The sequence below is a fragment of the Drosophila subpulchrella genome, chromosome 3L, assembly GCF_014743375.2.
Source record: "Drosophila subpulchrella strain 33 F10 #4 breed RU33 chromosome 3L, RU_Dsub_v1.1 Primary Assembly, whole genome shotgun sequence".
In the NCBI taxonomy this organism is placed as follows: domain Eukaryota; kingdom Metazoa; phylum Arthropoda; class Insecta; order Diptera; family Drosophilidae; genus Drosophila; species Drosophila subpulchrella.
The window spans coordinates 12807318-12821970 of record NC_050612.1 but is presented as its reverse complement, the minus strand read 5'-3'; the positions used below and the strand labels follow the sequence as shown (position 1 = coordinate 12821970).

The 14653-nt window shown below is 45.6% G+C and overlaps 7 protein-coding genes across 11 annotated transcripts; 4 read left to right on the top strand and 3 right to left on the bottom strand.

Moving 5' to 3' along the window:
* The first annotated feature begins 1275 nt into the window (after positions 1-1275).
* On the top strand, positions 1276-2500 carry LOC119555498 (probable malonyl-CoA-acyl carrier protein transacylase, mitochondrial). The gene has a single exon (XM_037866914.1). The coding sequence runs from the start codon at positions 1323-1325 to the stop codon at positions 2460-2462; it is 1140 nt and encodes a 379-aa protein (XP_037722842.1). The 5' UTR covers positions 1276-1322; the 3' UTR covers positions 2463-2500.
* Positions 2490-8350, bottom strand: LOC119555496 (calcium homeostasis endoplasmic reticulum protein). 4 transcript variants are annotated; one of them, XM_037866909.1, is made up of 13 exons: positions 8197-8349; positions 7877-8047; positions 7466-7812; positions 6223-6385; positions 5941-6013; positions 5379-5453; positions 5085-5161; positions 4821-5019; positions 3689-4759; positions 3464-3631; positions 3043-3372; positions 2717-2888; positions 2490-2659 (listed from the first exon to the last, which is right to left on the bottom strand). In XM_037866909.1, exons 1-13 carry the CDS (start codon positions 8216-8218, stop codon positions 2561-2563), a joined length of 2967 nt encoding a protein of 988 aa, XP_037722837.1. In that variant the 5' UTR covers positions 8219-8349; the 3' UTR covers positions 2490-2560. The 4 variants fall into 4 exon arrangements, 3 of the variants coding, with proteins under 3 accessions (XP_037722837.1, XP_037722838.1, XP_037722840.1); XM_037866910.1 differs by lacking the exons at positions 5941-6013; positions 7466-7812; positions 7877-8047; positions 8197-8349 and having other exon boundaries at positions 2518-2659; positions 6223-7454; XR_005219890.1 differs by lacking the exons at positions 2490-2659; positions 2717-2888; positions 3043-3372; ... (1 more) ...; positions 3689-4759; positions 5941-6013 and having other exon boundaries at positions 4955-5019; positions 8197-8350.
* Positions 8351-8606: 256 nt separating this feature from the next.
* LOC119555497 (adenosine 3'-phospho 5'-phosphosulfate transporter 2) lies at positions 8607-10274 on the top strand. Its single transcript, XM_037866913.1, has 3 exons — positions 8607-9719; positions 9774-9955; positions 10018-10274. The coding sequence occupies exons 1-3, from the start codon at positions 8886-8888 to the stop codon at positions 10172-10174; spliced, it is 1173 nt and encodes a 390-aa protein (XP_037722841.1). The 5' UTR covers positions 8607-8885; the 3' UTR covers positions 10175-10274.
* On the bottom strand, positions 10191-10863 carry LOC119555501. Its single transcript, XM_037866917.1, has 3 exons — positions 10804-10863; positions 10512-10749; positions 10191-10458 (listed from the first exon to the last, which is right to left on the bottom strand). Exons 1-3 carry the CDS (start codon positions 10821-10823, stop codon positions 10279-10281), a joined length of 438 nt encoding a protein of 145 aa, XP_037722845.1. The 5' UTR covers positions 10824-10863; the 3' UTR covers positions 10191-10278.
* LOC119555500 (ribonuclease P protein subunit p29) lies at positions 10856-11696 on the top strand. The gene has a single exon (XM_037866916.1). The coding sequence runs from the start codon at positions 10987-10989 to the stop codon at positions 11605-11607; it is 621 nt and encodes a 206-aa protein (XP_037722844.1). The 5' UTR covers positions 10856-10986; the 3' UTR covers positions 11608-11696.
* Positions 11697-11739: 43 nt separating this feature from the next.
* On the bottom strand, positions 11740-13284 carry LOC119555499 (UBX domain-containing protein 1). The gene is made up of 3 exons (XM_037866915.1): positions 13126-13284; positions 12426-13031; positions 11740-12347 (listed from the first exon to the last, which is right to left on the bottom strand). The coding sequence occupies exons 1-3, from the start codon at positions 13173-13175 to the stop codon at positions 12005-12007; spliced, it is 999 nt and encodes a 332-aa protein (XP_037722843.1). The 5' UTR covers positions 13176-13284; the 3' UTR covers positions 11740-12004.
* Positions 13285-13545: 261 nt separating this feature from the next.
* Positions 13546-14289, top strand: LOC119553621. 2 transcript variants are annotated; one of them, XM_037864086.1, is made up of 2 exons: positions 13546-13939; positions 14013-14289. In XM_037864086.1, the coding sequence occupies exons 1-2, from the start codon at positions 13645-13647 to the stop codon at positions 14027-14029; spliced, it is 312 nt and encodes a 103-aa protein (XP_037720014.1). In that variant the 5' UTR covers positions 13546-13644; the 3' UTR covers positions 14030-14289. The 2 variants fall into 2 exon arrangements, with proteins under 2 accessions (XP_037720014.1, XP_037720015.1); XM_037864087.1 differs by having other exon boundaries at positions 13552-13927; positions 14013-14150.
* Positions 14290-14653: the final 364 nt, after the last annotated feature.

Here is a 14653-nt window from a genome sequence, read left to right as displayed (position 1 = left end):
CTGCCAGCTCCTTTGGCATGCCGAAGGGTAACTCTTTCGACCTGGGTTCAAAAAACTCTGCAACCGCCTCGCTGGGATCGCATTTCAAATTAGAAATTCTTTTTTTGGTGGTTCCGAGTGGCACATGGCACAAAAGAATACCCATTCGTTTTGGCAGGGGATCTTGAATATCTTAAAGGGGAAATATAAAGGGCTAAGTAGGTTGATAATCAAAGTTTAGAAAATCTTTAGGCATTGATCTTTAAAGATAGTAAACGTTTTTCAATTTTCCATGCATTTTTTTTATATCCATAAGAACATGTTCTTTTTCATTTGATGATTTTATTGAAGTCAGAAAGTTGCATCCTATTTTTGTCATACTTAGCTTATAAATTTAAGGTTTATAGATTAAGTCCTATGCAAACCTTTGGGCTAAAAAGTATGCTATACAATATTTGTTCACCCCCTTAGCCAAATCCTGCCTACGCCACTGTCGACATCAATTGGTTTAACAAATTTTTCCATCCGAGAGATCTGCTTGCCACCTGAATGATTTACTTAATCTTAATCCTTAAATTTCATCTTTTTTTGACACGGCCCCTAATGCTATTTTTTATTAGGGTAAAATTATTAACGTCTTAATTTCTCATGCCCTTAATACCAAAAAAAGGGTTTGTATATAAATAATGTTTAGTTTGAATCTCCCATGCGAAAAAACCTCATTAATTTTCGATCACGAATGAAGCTGTGGCTAGGCATCATACTCCACATACAGAGCCGTCATAATGACTCATAAAAACACCATTATTATTCCGTCATGACTGTCAATGACCAACTAATAGCCTAGCAACATAAATCGAGTTTGGCTATAAACAGTGCCAAAAGAAAACGGCCCCCAAATACTATTAATTAAAGAAACGACGGTCAGTGAGTAAGATGACAGGTGAAATTCCCAGTAGTGGTAATCTTTTCTATGATCAGTGCTCATCGGGCACATCATCTCCGAAGTTCCAAGAAGCCTTTCAATAACTTATAAATGATTTATTTATTGATTCATGGTGATTGGGAATGAAAATTACATCAAGGAGTAAGAGTTCTTGTAAAGTTTTGAAGAATTTTGAATAGTCTTAAATGCAACTTTCCGCAAAGTGTGTTCCCCTAGTTTCGTTTCAGAATACGAACCGCCAAAATTTAAATTGTAAAATGTACTAAATTTAGTTTACCGTCTAAAACAATCGATAATTTTTAGCACATAGTAATCGATAATCCCATCGGTGTTTGACCATCTCATCTCCAATCAGATGTTTTACGGTTATGTTATGCCGCAATAATCCTGTAGAGAAATGTTGGCCGCCCGCAGATTACTACGAGAGCCACGGATTTCCGGCACTTTGAGCTGGTCCCGCTGGAGCAGCGATGCCGCCAAAGCAACCACAGAAGCTACCGTTCTGGCGGAGAGCTTGGAAAAGCGGCAGCAGCTGCTCAACGAGCTGGCAGAGCCATTGGATCAGCCAAGCCGGCCGACCATCGACCCCAAGGAAACAAGTGTTATGCTTTTCCCTGGCCAGGGCACTCAGTACGTGGGCATGGGCAAGGAGCTGCTTCGGTTCCCCGGCGCCCGACGCATCTTCGAGCTGGCCAACGAGGTGCTGAAGTACGATCTCCTCAAGATCTGCCTGGAGGGACCGCGGGAGAAGCTCAACCGCACGGAGCACGCTCAGCTGGCTGTGATGGTGTCCTCGCTGGCGGCACTGGAGCAGTTGCGCGAGGAGCGGCCCAAGGCCATCGAAACGTGTGTGGCCGCCGCCGGCTTTAGTCTGGGCGAGATTACGGCCTTGGTGTATGCAGATGCCCTGCCCTTTGACAAGGCTCTGCGACTGGTGCAAGTTCGGGCCACCGCCATGCAGGCGGCGTGCGATCAGGCAGCCGGAGCCATGGCCATGACGATCTACGGACCGGACACCAATCTGGGCGAGGCCTGTGCCCGGGCGCAGCAGTGGTGCCTGGATAAGGGAGTGGAGTCGCCCTACTGCGGCGTCGCCAACTACATGTACCCGCACTGCAAGGTGGTGGCCGGCAACGTGGAGGCCCTCGAGTTCCTGGAACAGAACGCCAAAGCCCTCAAGATTCGGCGGATGAAGAGATTGGCTGTGAGCGGCGCCTTCCACACACCGCTGATGCAAAGCGCCGTGGAGCCGTTTACCAAAGCCCTGAAATCAGTGCGCCTGCAGGATCCCGTCATCAGGGTTTACTCCAATGTGGATGGCAAGCCCTATCGCCATGCCAAGCACATCCTCACCCAGCTGCCCAAGCAAATCGTGCGACCAGTCAAATGGGAACAGACACTCCACGAGATGTACGAGCGCAAGCAGGGCGTCGACTTTCCACGCACCTTCGAATGCGGTCCTGGCAAGGGACTCGTCCAGGTCCTGGAGAAGGTGAACGCCAAGGCCGCTCAATCCAGCATAAATGTTATAGCCTAACTTTGTACATATAAATATTCAGTTTGCTTTTATAAAAATGTATATTTTCTCGTCTAAAGGAAACAAAAAACTTTGGAGTTATTAGCCTGCGGCAGATCCTAACTCTTGTCGTCACGCGAACGCATGCGATGTGCAAAGGCTGCGCCCTTGTTTTTGCGGAAGCTCTCGAAGGGATCATGCATATTGGCACCCACTCCCTGTGGATAAGGGTGATTAGATTATGCTTTTCTGGTGTGTGCAGCATGCCACCCTACCTTGTACATTTCGCGACGATCGCGCACCTCACCACCCGAAATCGGCGTGTCTATGCCTTGGTTCTTTGAGCCCAGTCCAGTGCCAGTGCCCGCCCAGCCCATTTTCATGAGCATTTGGTGGCCCTTGTTTGATTCCTCAATGAATTCTTGGGGCTTGGCGAAGGTGCTTCCCCTGGGAATAGGAAATATGAACAATTAGTTGGAATATCTATAAATATTAGCCCCCTAGATGGGAGCATTTAACTATTGATCTTAAACAGTTGGCTATTATAAGCGCTTTTTGATTTTTTGTCAAAGGTCAAAGGGTTTCTTATCTCTTCACTTACAAAAAACTCGGAGGGGTTGGAGATCTATCGCGCTCCACGCGTCTTAGGTTGGTGCTGTTGCCATTGTTGCTGCTATTGGAATTGCTGCGCTCTACACGGTTCTCACGATTGTTACTGCTATTGTTGTCCCGATCGTTGCGCGGCGATCGGTTGCGTCCCTTGCGACTGCTGCCACCGCTTCCTCCTAAGCCTGCGCCGGCCACCCTGCTGCGGTTCATCGGTGGCGGCGTTGAGGAGCGCTCCAAGGACCGCGACCGTGACCTCGAACGTGAGGGCGATCTTTCTCGATGGGGCGGCGTAATTGAGCGGGAGCGACTGCGACTCTTGGATCTTAAATAGGAAATAGAGGTGTCTTTTAATAATGGTCTCTTATAGAAAGCAAGAAATTAACTATTTATATCAAGCAAAATCAAAAACCCACCGATAAACACGCTTGTTGCTCTTTTTTGGTAGGGGCTTCTCAAGCACAATGGGACTGGGCGAGCGCGACTTTTCCCGAAGGCCGTCCTTGATTTCCTCCTCCTTTTGCTTTCGCGCCGCATTCTTCACCTTGTAGTACTCATAGAGACCAAGCTTCTCCCAACCCTCACTGCAAGGTAATTCAATAATATAGTCACGTCCAAAAACATTCGATTTAGCCACTTACGTATCCCTGGGACGATCGTGGGAGGGTGCGGAATAGAAGGCATTCAATGCATTCGTCAGTCGCTCGCTTTGTGGCGCTGGAGCTGGCAGTCGTATATCCGCGGGGTCGAGGGATTTGTAGTTGTAATCCTCCAGGCGAATTAGCGGCACCATTAGCCCCGCAGGCAAGTCGTAATAAGGCGCTGTAGGTATTTGCGGCTCTCCGATCACAACAGGTTCTCCAGTTTCTCCCTCGACGGACTGCAGTGGCTGTTGACCATCCTCCAATGGACCCTCCTCGGGCTTATTGGATATAACCGCTCGAATGGCCGCATTCAGCACATCCAGGTCCAGTTCCTGATCAACACTGGCTGGCTGCCCGGGTCTGACCAGACTCTGGGGATAGGCAGCCATTGGTGGTTGCTGTTGCTGCTGCTGCTGCTGCTGAAGTTGGTGCTGCTGTCCTTGCTGCTGTGGGTCGTCGGGATGGTGTTGCTGCTGCATCTGCAAGCAGGCCTGAATTGCTGCACTGAGAACGCCCAGGTCAACAGGTGGTTCATTGCCGGTTCCCTGTCCCTGCATTGGAGGAAACTGTCCCGGCGGATTTTGTTGTTGTTGTTGTTGCTGCTGCTGCTGCTGATGGCCGCCCATTGGTGGTCCCTGATTATGATGATGCATGGGCCCGGCAAAGCCTGGCGGTGGTTTTGACATGTCCGGAATGAAGAAGTTCGGTCCCCGTGGATCCGCAAAGGGATTCCCCGAAGGCTGCTGCTGCTGTTGTTGCTGCTGCTGCTGCTGATGGAAGTTACCACCTGGATACATATTGTTACCCGCCTGAGGATGCTGCTGATCATGCGGCCCCTGGTTATTCATGTGTTCGCGGTCTCCTGGCATTGCTATCCGGTGGGACATCAGCGATGGTATGTTCTTTTGCTGAGGACCGCCAGGACCTTGGTGTTGCAGCATGTGCTGCTGCTGCTGCTGGGACTTCTGGGCCACCATTATCTGCTGCTCCAGATGCTGTGCCTGCTTCTCGAGCTGGGCAATTTGCTGGCTTGCATGCTGGATAAATATCTGATGCTGTTTTTGGTAGCTACGGAACGAAGTTATAACGTTAATCCAAGTCCAGAGACTTAAAACTTCAGGTTACCTACTTATCTAGTGTGACCTTTGTGTTCTGCGTGAACTTGGCTGTTATGTCATGATACGTGTTCTGCAGATTAGTTTTGTACTCCTGCATAGACGAGTCCGGTGACTGCAGCTTCGAGATGACGCAGGCATCGAAGAACTTGGCCTTGGACTCCCATAGCGACAGCAGCTTGGCCAACTTTTGGCGCTGGTCGTTGCTGGCAACTGTGGGTGAGCATATAATAACATTAAATATCCGAGACCAAAGGTTCGAAAGGGGAAATACATACTCAAGTCGGCGCTGCAGAACATCGGAATGACGACGTTCTCGAGGCTGTTCTTCAAGTCATTGATGTTCTTGCGCATGCTGTAAATACATCGTTGCACTTAGCACTCACCAACTGGCTAATCTAACGTCTTCTGTCCCATGTCCGAGGTCAGGTGGTTCAGTTTCGTCTAGTTCTGTCCGAGTAGTATGACCTAAACTAACCAACTAAGCTGGGTTACTGCTCGGTGGGTTAGTCTTAGGGGGTTTGTGGTTTTTTAATACTATACTATGCTAGTGATTGACTGGGCAAACTTACCAGTGGTGTAGTATATCATTAACTAAATATATAAGATGCAATTTTTGCTGAAACGTTGAACCATTGACCAAAGCCCTAAAAATAAATTAACAAACGAAAAACATATTTTTCTAGTTTTCTGAATGCACAACAACATTGCCAAAAGTACTTGTTGTGCAAGTATAATGATTTTTGTTAGTTGGTCTTCTTTCTTTTTGATTTTTTTTTTGTTTTGTCCGATGGTTTTCTTTTTTACTGCTCAGTGTTGGTGTGTTGTTGTGCGTGTTTATATGGTTAAACTTATTAGGTAAAATGATGTGTTTAGGTGTGTGGCCCTAGCTATAAGTCTTCCGGATCTGGGAACTCTACTCATGATCATAACATCTTTCGAAAACGAATCAACGAATCAATCTCGAGCCTCTCTGGGGGAGCCTCAAACGCTCAATCGCTCAATCGATCATCTCTCGCTTGTTTTTCGATATTTCGTTTTTGTATGTTTGGTTAGTATTTCACTCGTTGAAAGAAAGAAACACAATTTAATTAATACATGTTGAAGGTCATTAATTATAAAACTGAGGCATACTTCTTTAAAAGATATTGTAAAACGACATTGATTTTTGCGCTGTCGGTTGAATGCTGTAAAATCCAGTTCTTGCCTAAAATTGCAATATCAAACGGGTTACTCATATTGTCATTGTCACTGGCGAAATTAAATTAGGATTAAGGAGTAATCAAAAGGTAGTATGGATTCATTTAGTGTGTGTTTTTTGTTTGCAACAATGCTGCTTTAGCTAACATATGACTGATTACGAGACTACAAACAAGCAATAATGGAATCCAGCCGGGTCGCCGAACTCATATTTACCTGCAGAGATGCTGTCCTTGGTGCAGGACTCGATGATCGGCTGCAGGACGCCATCGAAGTCCCTCAGCACAATGCCCTGCTCGCCGGCCATCTGCTCCTGCTGCGTCGTCTGCGCCGCCGAAATGGCCTCCTCGATCTGCTTCGTCTTCTGGTTCATCAGGGCCTACAGGTGGGTTTCGTTTGGTTGGTTGGTTGGCGGTGCGTTGGATGCGTTCGGATCGGATCAGTTTGGTCATTGGGCACACAAAGGTATTTTCACATTCATATTCGCATTTCGCGATTTCGTATTCAAGTCGACAAGCGTTTCAAACAAATTTGATTTTGGGATTTGTTTTTTTTTTTGGTTTTATACAGTTTTTGTCAGTTGGTATGAAGAGTGGTTTGATTTGGTAATTTTTTTTTTGGTTTATGTTTCAAAAAATACAATAAAGCAAAAATTTAATGTAGCATTGTAAATTGTTAATTCAATAGTTAAAATAATAGCAAATAGAGTTTGTAGTTTGGTAATGCTGAAAGTACACATTTAACTTTATCTTATCCGCATTTGCAGATCAGGGACTGAGTAGATCGATTGAGAATTAATCAGGGGAAGGGCCAGAGCAAGATTAATTTTTTTTCTTGGGATTCGGATGGTAGTTTGTGGTTTCCACAAGAAGATTAAAGAGTATTTTCATATCTGTTAAAGTCAGGCTTATAGTTAAGATGTTTAAAACTAATAGGGTCTTATAGGGATTTCAGTTTTGGTTAATACTATGAATTAAGTAAAATAGTCAACCAAAAAGTGCGTATCGTTTAGGGAAGACTTCTTTGAGGAACGAATTTAGGTAAACATTCATAAAACAAAACAAAAAAAACCATTGCTAGCTCCTTCTACTCTTCGCCAGGAGAAGTATATGTTAAAAGAGGGACAAATACGTTGAAATCGTTTGTTAAAACATATGCAATTGCAAATATTACAATGCATCACAGTTCTTGGGCAAGTTTGAAGTAATATAAATTAAATTCGTAATACTTGCAAAAAGAATTAGTACTGCAACTTATCCTTTGGAATGGGTCGTTCAAAAGCATTTCTCAGATAAGGATTTAAATGGGGAAAAAACAAAGTTGCCGACAGTCAAGATCAAGTAAAAGGGTAACAAATACGTGGTAATCTTTCCTTCGATCACTTGAGCTGCTCTAATCTCCCAAAAATATGCTTGCATAGAACATAGAGATACCCCAGTCGTTGTCAACTTCAAATTACCGTGTGCTGTGCGGAGAGATTCGATTCGGATTGCTTGATCTGTTCCCGCAGCGTCTTCTGCTGCATCTTGATGGCGTCCAGTTGGGAGGTAAGATTCATGGCCATGGCATTGCCATTGGGCTGCTGAATATTTGGCGGGCCTCCGTTGCCGGCGTTTAGGGGCCACTGGTGCTGCGATTGCTGTTGCATGCTATCTTGTGCGTTTTCTGGCGGGTGCTGTGGCTGCTGATTGGGTGGCGCATAGTGGCCAGGTGGCTGGGATTGCTGCATTGGCGGCGGCTGTTGCATGTAGTGGCCGGATTGGCCACCCGGTGGCAGTTGTTGGTTAATGCCCTGCTGCTTCAGCACTGTATTGGTAATATAAATAGGGGTTACTAGGAGCCATTTTTGTTTGTTTAAGACCCCACTTACGCGCCTGTTCCGCTGCCACCCTAAATTGGTAGTAGCTGGCAAACTCCCCGCCGTACAGGAACTCGAACTTTGGGTTATTCTGCTGCTTCTGCTTGGTTATGGCCTCGAATTCCGGTCCATTTCTGGCCACAAACTCGGCCAGTTTGTCTATAATATTGCGTAAACTGGCGTCTGCAAGAAAAACATTTTTTTTGCATAAATTCTGAGCATATCAAAGGTTGTGCTGTGCGTCTGTGTGTGTGTGTGCGGGTTAGTCTAACTGGGCACGGAACGTGCTCTTTCAGAACGGCATTAAAGCTCGTTTGATTTCAAGTACTTACCACGTGGCGGCTGCACGTCCATTTTGAGGTTGTTTTAAACTTTTAATCCTGGTTAAATTCCTAAATGCATCACTTTTTACAATTTTTCAGCGGCACTTTTCACTGCTTCTTCTTCTTTTTCCTTATAGTGTGACCGTCTCTTAACTCTACCCATATACGGAGTTGGTTTAGGGTCACACTGAAATCTGGAATAGAATTGTGTTTGGTTTTTAAGTTTTTCTTTTGTTTCCAAGAGGGCTTACCCTATTAAAACTCCAGCTTAAAATATATAAAAAGCAATTCCAACCGATAATCAGTAAAAGAAATTATATTTTAGTTGAAAATGCGAAATGCCGGTAACCGCAGAGTTGCCACCCTGTCAACAGCTTTCACCGGGGTATTTTGCGCTCCGATTAATATCGAAAACTAATAACGCAACACGCACACCTCTAGTTCTGGGAAAAATAATTTGTGGTAAACAAATCTAGTTTATATTTGTAGACGCCGCGATTCGTACTGAAAAGAAATCAACACGCCTGACTGTAGTTAATGCAGCATCCGAGGAGGCATGACAAATCTATACTTTAAGCCGACAACTCCGCGGATAGCGTGGCATTGAATTACACGGTCCTCTTCCTCGCCACATTATCATCAGATAGGGTTTGAGTACCATATAGTGTGTATATAGACACGCTCACGCTCACAGGCCGATGGGGAGCAGAATGGCTGATAATACTGGGAGCGTTATCACCATCAATAATGGCCAATCGGCGGGAAGTTCGCCGCCCTCGCAGCGGAAGTCCTCCTCGTCGGAAGCTCCGCCGGAACTACGAATCCTCTGCTTCGACCTCACCTTCTACAATCGTACCACCCAGTTTCTGCTTAGCTGTGCCGGCGTCTTCATCCTGTACATCCTGTACGGCTATCTGCAAGAGCTCATATTTACCGTAGAAGGATTCAAGCCGTATGGATGGTTCCTAACCCTCGTCCAGTTCGGCTACTACATTGGCTTTGGCCTGGTGGAACGGCGGCTTGAGGGTTATCGGATAAGCGGTGGTTCCTTCTGGAACATTGAGCCGGAGCCACGTTGCATTCCCATGAAAACATACCTAGTTTTGGCCGCCCTCACCTTGGGCACCATGGGCCTGTCCAACTCTAGTCTGGGCTACCTGAACTATCCCACCCAGGTGATCTTTAAGTGCTGCAAACTCATTCCCGTCCTGGTGGGCAGCATCCTCATCCAGGGCAAACGCTACGGACTGCTAGACTTTGCGGCAGCCACCTGCATGTGCATCGGATTGGCCTGGTTTACGCTGGCCGACTCGCAGATGACGCCCAACTTCAATCTGCTGGGCGTGGCCATGATTTCCGGAGCACTGCTCTGCGATGCGGCCATTGGAAATGTCCAGGAGAAGGCCATGCGGGAGCACAAGGCGCCCAGCAGCGAGGTGGTCTTCTACTCCTACGGCTTGGGTTTCGTGTACCTATTTGTGATCATGCTGGTGACCGGCAACTTCTTCAGCGGCTTCGCCTTCTGTTTGGAGGTGGGTGAAAGATAACTTCTTTGATGTATCACATCTAAATTGTATCCCTTTTAGCATCCCTTGGAGACGTTTGGTTATGGCTTTCTGTTTAGTTTGTCGGGCTACCTGGGCATACAATTTGTACTGGCTCTCGTACGGAGTAGTGGCGCTCCCATAGCTGCCACAGTGACCACCGCACGCAAGGCAGTGACCATAGCCTTTTCCTTTGTGCTCTTCAGCAAGCCGTTTACCATACAGTCAGTACATCTTAAACTATACCCCTTAAATCTATTGTTCAACTCAATTATCTCATTGACAGATATCTGTGGTCCGGACTTATTGTTGTTCTCGGCATATATCTCAATGTCTACAGCAAGAAGAACAAGCTAACGCTAGCCGACATCCGGCAGAGATTAAAGCAGCTCGGCGCCAAGGTCGCACGCTCGCCGAGTCGCAAATTCCTCATCGAAGTTTAATACCAAAAACATGATAAACGGTTTAGTCGAATTGGGAGATTGGTTTTCTACAAGAAAATCGTATACTATAATTACTTAATTATACGCTAAACAACCTCTATATGTTATCTATCCATGTCGAGCTCCATTACTCGCTTGAAGAGATCCTGTCGCTCCTTGGCGGATGTTATCTGACCCATGGCGCGGTCCAGGAACTTTTTCTGGTGCTTGACTATGAACTTGTTGCATTGGATAATGGTGGCACCGATATAGAGGGTCCTAAACTTGGCCCGTACATCTCCGATCTAAAAAAAATATACATTTAATGCTGGTTCAAAGGTATATAACTAAGGGCTACCAGAGTAATTAATGGTAAAATGCTGGACACAAAGCGTTGACCACGATGCAGACACCGTATGATTGCTATTTTGGTGCGATCATTGATGTACTTCACTCGGAATCCCTGCTCGATCATTCCTAGGCCGTAGACCCCATAGTATTTCTCCACATTTTGCAACAGAATTTTGGCCAGGCTGTTGTCATTGAGACGCAGTGATTGTGTGGGCGTGAAGGGCACAATCTGCACTGCTATATATCTGTTTTTGGCAGGTTAATTTCCAAAAATTTGAAATATTTTGGTAAATATTTACCTGTTTTTTATGCGAACCATCGCTTTTGCAAATGATCTGGCAACTCCGCCGAAGTGGTGTCCAGAACAGACCACCTGCCGATAACTAGTATCGATAATTATAGCGCCTCCTCTTCCATCTCTAATTTCGTTTGTTGTGATCAGCAGCCGGATCATCCATGTGATAATAAAAAAAATTTAAATAATGGACCCCACGACGAATGATTACAAGGAGTTTGTCACCGATCTGGTCATTCCGCACCAGCGGATGAATGTGAACATTAATCCGGATCACATCACCATGCTGGAGGGAACGAAGATCAAGAAACAGCATTCCCGCAAGCGCCGCGCTCACAAATCTGGGGTTCTCAGTCGCAAGGAATACGCGAAGCTTGGACTAAATACCCTTCCGACCAAGCAGATGAAGTACGAGGAAGCCCTGCCACTTCACAATCTCTGGAAAGGATATGTCCGCGAGCACCTGGAACTTAGAGAGGGAGCCGAGGTGCCCGAAGTCCACGATCCTCGTTACGAGGAGTTCAGCCGGCAGCTGGTAAAACTAGATCTACACGGCGCAAAGCTTAGGGTCGTCCAATCCAAGTGCCGCACCCTGGAGGACTTAGCTGGTATCTGCGTAATGGACACCAAGAATGTGCTGAAGCTCCTCGGCAAGGACCACCGGCTGAGGACAATCCCCAAGAGCGAGTGCGTCTTTGGAATGAAAGTGGGCAACATGCAGTTTACCATATTTGGAAAACACCTTAATATTCGACCAGCCGAGAGAAGCGTTAAAAAAATCAAGAACTTTGTGGAGCCTTTCATGTAGAAACTATAAGACCAAAACTAATTAGCCTAAGAAACGGAATCCTATGGTTACTTTAATATTAAACAAACTAAATCGAATTTTTGAGAAGAAACTCAGTTTTAACATTTTTTTTTGGGCATTTATACATATACATTTGACATTTCAGCAAAATCAGTTTATTTGAATGTGCTTGTAGGTGTATTTTAAGAATATCCTTGAAAGATCCTTTACAAAAAAAATTTCGTTTAAACCGTCAGAGGGTTTAGTTTTTCTTGTTTAATATATTATATAAAACCGTACATTAATGTTTTTTTTGGGAATATCGCGCCGCGTTTTCCTTTTTATAGTTTCTAGACATTTTGTTTCGTTGCGGGAGAGATTCCCAGATTTACCAATTTCCCAGTTGAAAATGTCAGATTTATGCGGCCGTCTTGGTCATGGTGATGACGGCGGATGGAACCAAGCCGAGCACTTCCAGCGGCTTCTCGTAATCGTCCTCGGCGAACAGTTTGCGCGGAAAAGTGGTCATCAGTGAAAAGGGCGACTCGATGCCGGTCTTCATCTGGATGAACACACGCACAGCGGACAACTGCTCCTTTACGTTGAAGGTCTCCTGGAGTGTGGAGCCGTCCTGTAGGCGCACTTGGATGCGGGTTTCGGTATAGTCGCGCGGCGGAGACTTAACACCTGCAGGTGGTGACGACACTGTGGTAGAACTCACTGATGGAGCTGGCTCTGGATTGCCCAATTCCTTTTGTTCCCTGCGGGTAGATTGATTAAAGACAACATCAGCAAGTCGATGCTTAGATACCACTGCAGTTATATGGGATAGACCTTACCTAGCCTTGCGTGCCGCCTTGTCCGCTTCGATTTGAGCCCTCACCCGATCGCGGGCTGCCTTCTCCTCGTCCTTTTCGCGCTTGCGCTGCTCCACGATCTTCTTCATCTCGAGCTCCTCCATGCGACGCTTGGCCTCGGTCATGTCCTTGCCGGACTTTATGCGATTCTTCTCCCGCTGCAGAGCTTCGGTTTTCTCGCGCTCCTCCCGTTCGATGCGCTTCTGCTTGAGCTTCTCTTCGATGAGGGCAAGCTGCGCCTTCTTCTCATCCTCGGTGAGGGCCTTTTTCTCCTCCGTCGATTCGGAAAAGTTGCTGTGTCCGGTCTTGGCTGCATGGTACTCCACTTCAGTGTGGTCCTTAAGAACCTTGCCGCAATCGTCGCATTTCAGGGACTTCGCCACCGGGGAATCTGCAGAGGTTTCACCGGCACCACTTGTGCTACTGGAGGCTGCTCCGGCGGAGGAATCCACTGCGGCAGTGGGGGGAATCGCCGAACTCGGGGACTCCCCGGCATTTTGACGGGTCGGCAGCGGGTCATCCACATGGGCTAGCAGCCATTCCATTGCTGGTTCTACCTTGTTGCTGGTCACCTGCAAGGCATATTCCCTGTGGAAAAAATCAAAACCAGGAAATAACAATGTCAATTTTCGCAGAGTAACTTCTTTTGCCGGTGGCAATCGGCCATGTCCCTGGCACTTACACACGATCCCGGGGGAAACCCATATCCATCAGGGTCTGTACTTCACTCATGGCGGTAGTTAAATGTTTTACAGGAGTTTATATTCGTATAGATTCGTTTCGCGTATTTATGAAAAGAAAATGTACAATGACACACAAAAACAAAGCTAGGCGATAGCAAGCTATCGATACCAACAGAATAGATCAGGGCTAGCTAGCTATTAATGTGGTCTCCCATAGCTAGCTATTTTGAAGCCCCGATGGATTTGATAATAAGGGCAAAAACAATTAAGTATTTACCCAATATTAATGTATCATTATATCTATTTATTTATTTACTGCAGTTAAAGATTTCTAACGATAAATTTGCGATTTAGCTGGAAAATAGCTAGATCAGCTGGCATTTTTGAACAGTGCCCGCTATCGATAATTCGGCATCGCCGGCAACGTTTACCAACACTGCACATTTGGCGTCTACGAAATTGCTGCATTTTCTTTTTGCCTCTTTGAAATAGAGTTTTTCCGATTTCTCAGCCAAACCATGTCGCCTAAGACAAAGAAAATGGTCATTAAGATCCCACGCCACCCGTACTTCAACGTGCAGGGCGAGCGTAGCGTGGAGCGCGAGGTAGAGTACCAGGTGCGAAAGTGTCGCGTGAATCTGGAGCGCATAAAATCGTCGAGCACCCCGAATTCTCGACCTTTCCCTTTGAAACCGAAGCCCAAAAGGTGCATTGTCCGCGTGGCCCGGCTTCCGGACGTAGAGCGCAGCGAGATATCCGTAACCCCGGCCAGTTCCATAATGAACTCCGATATCGACGAGGGTAAGCGAAAAGGTCTTGCGAAATTGTCTAGGGGACCGACTGAAGCCCCCCGAAACAATCCTTCTAACACTTGATTTCCTTGCAGGTAACTCCAGCGAATAGAAGCAAACTATGAAAGGTCCTAATCATCGCCCATCCTATTCTAAGATATATTGGTTTCTCCTATCTGGTTAACTATAAGATCAATAAACGCATCCAGTAATCATACTCCTACTAACCGGAAGAAGTCATTAATTTTACTTAATGTAATAATACAAAAGCATTACTTCTTGACGATTATTTTACCATAAAATATGTGAACGAAGAGCACCCTCGCTTGTGCTAATGAGACTCGATTCATTAAATAAAATTCGTCAACGCAATTTCTATTTTGTTTTATTATTTAGTTTTAATGTAAAACTTACATTACTTAACCAAACTGGTATCTTCAGCCATTTTTATTCGAATACTATATTCTTCATCAAACTGTTTTATGCAGCTATGTTTAGTCACTAACATGAATTAATAATCAAACAATTTATTCATGAATAACGTCGTTTCTTATCTTATCTTACTTTCTTATCTTTTCATCATACTTTCGATCCACCACTCAAAATATTTATCTTTTTCTTCTGGTATTGTCAAATATTTTTGACTGAACCAGACTTGGCTGGTTTTTAATGTTTTGTTATTGTAATTACGAAAAAAATAGTTTTTGTGTACTATTTTTTAAGCAAGCGGATTTTG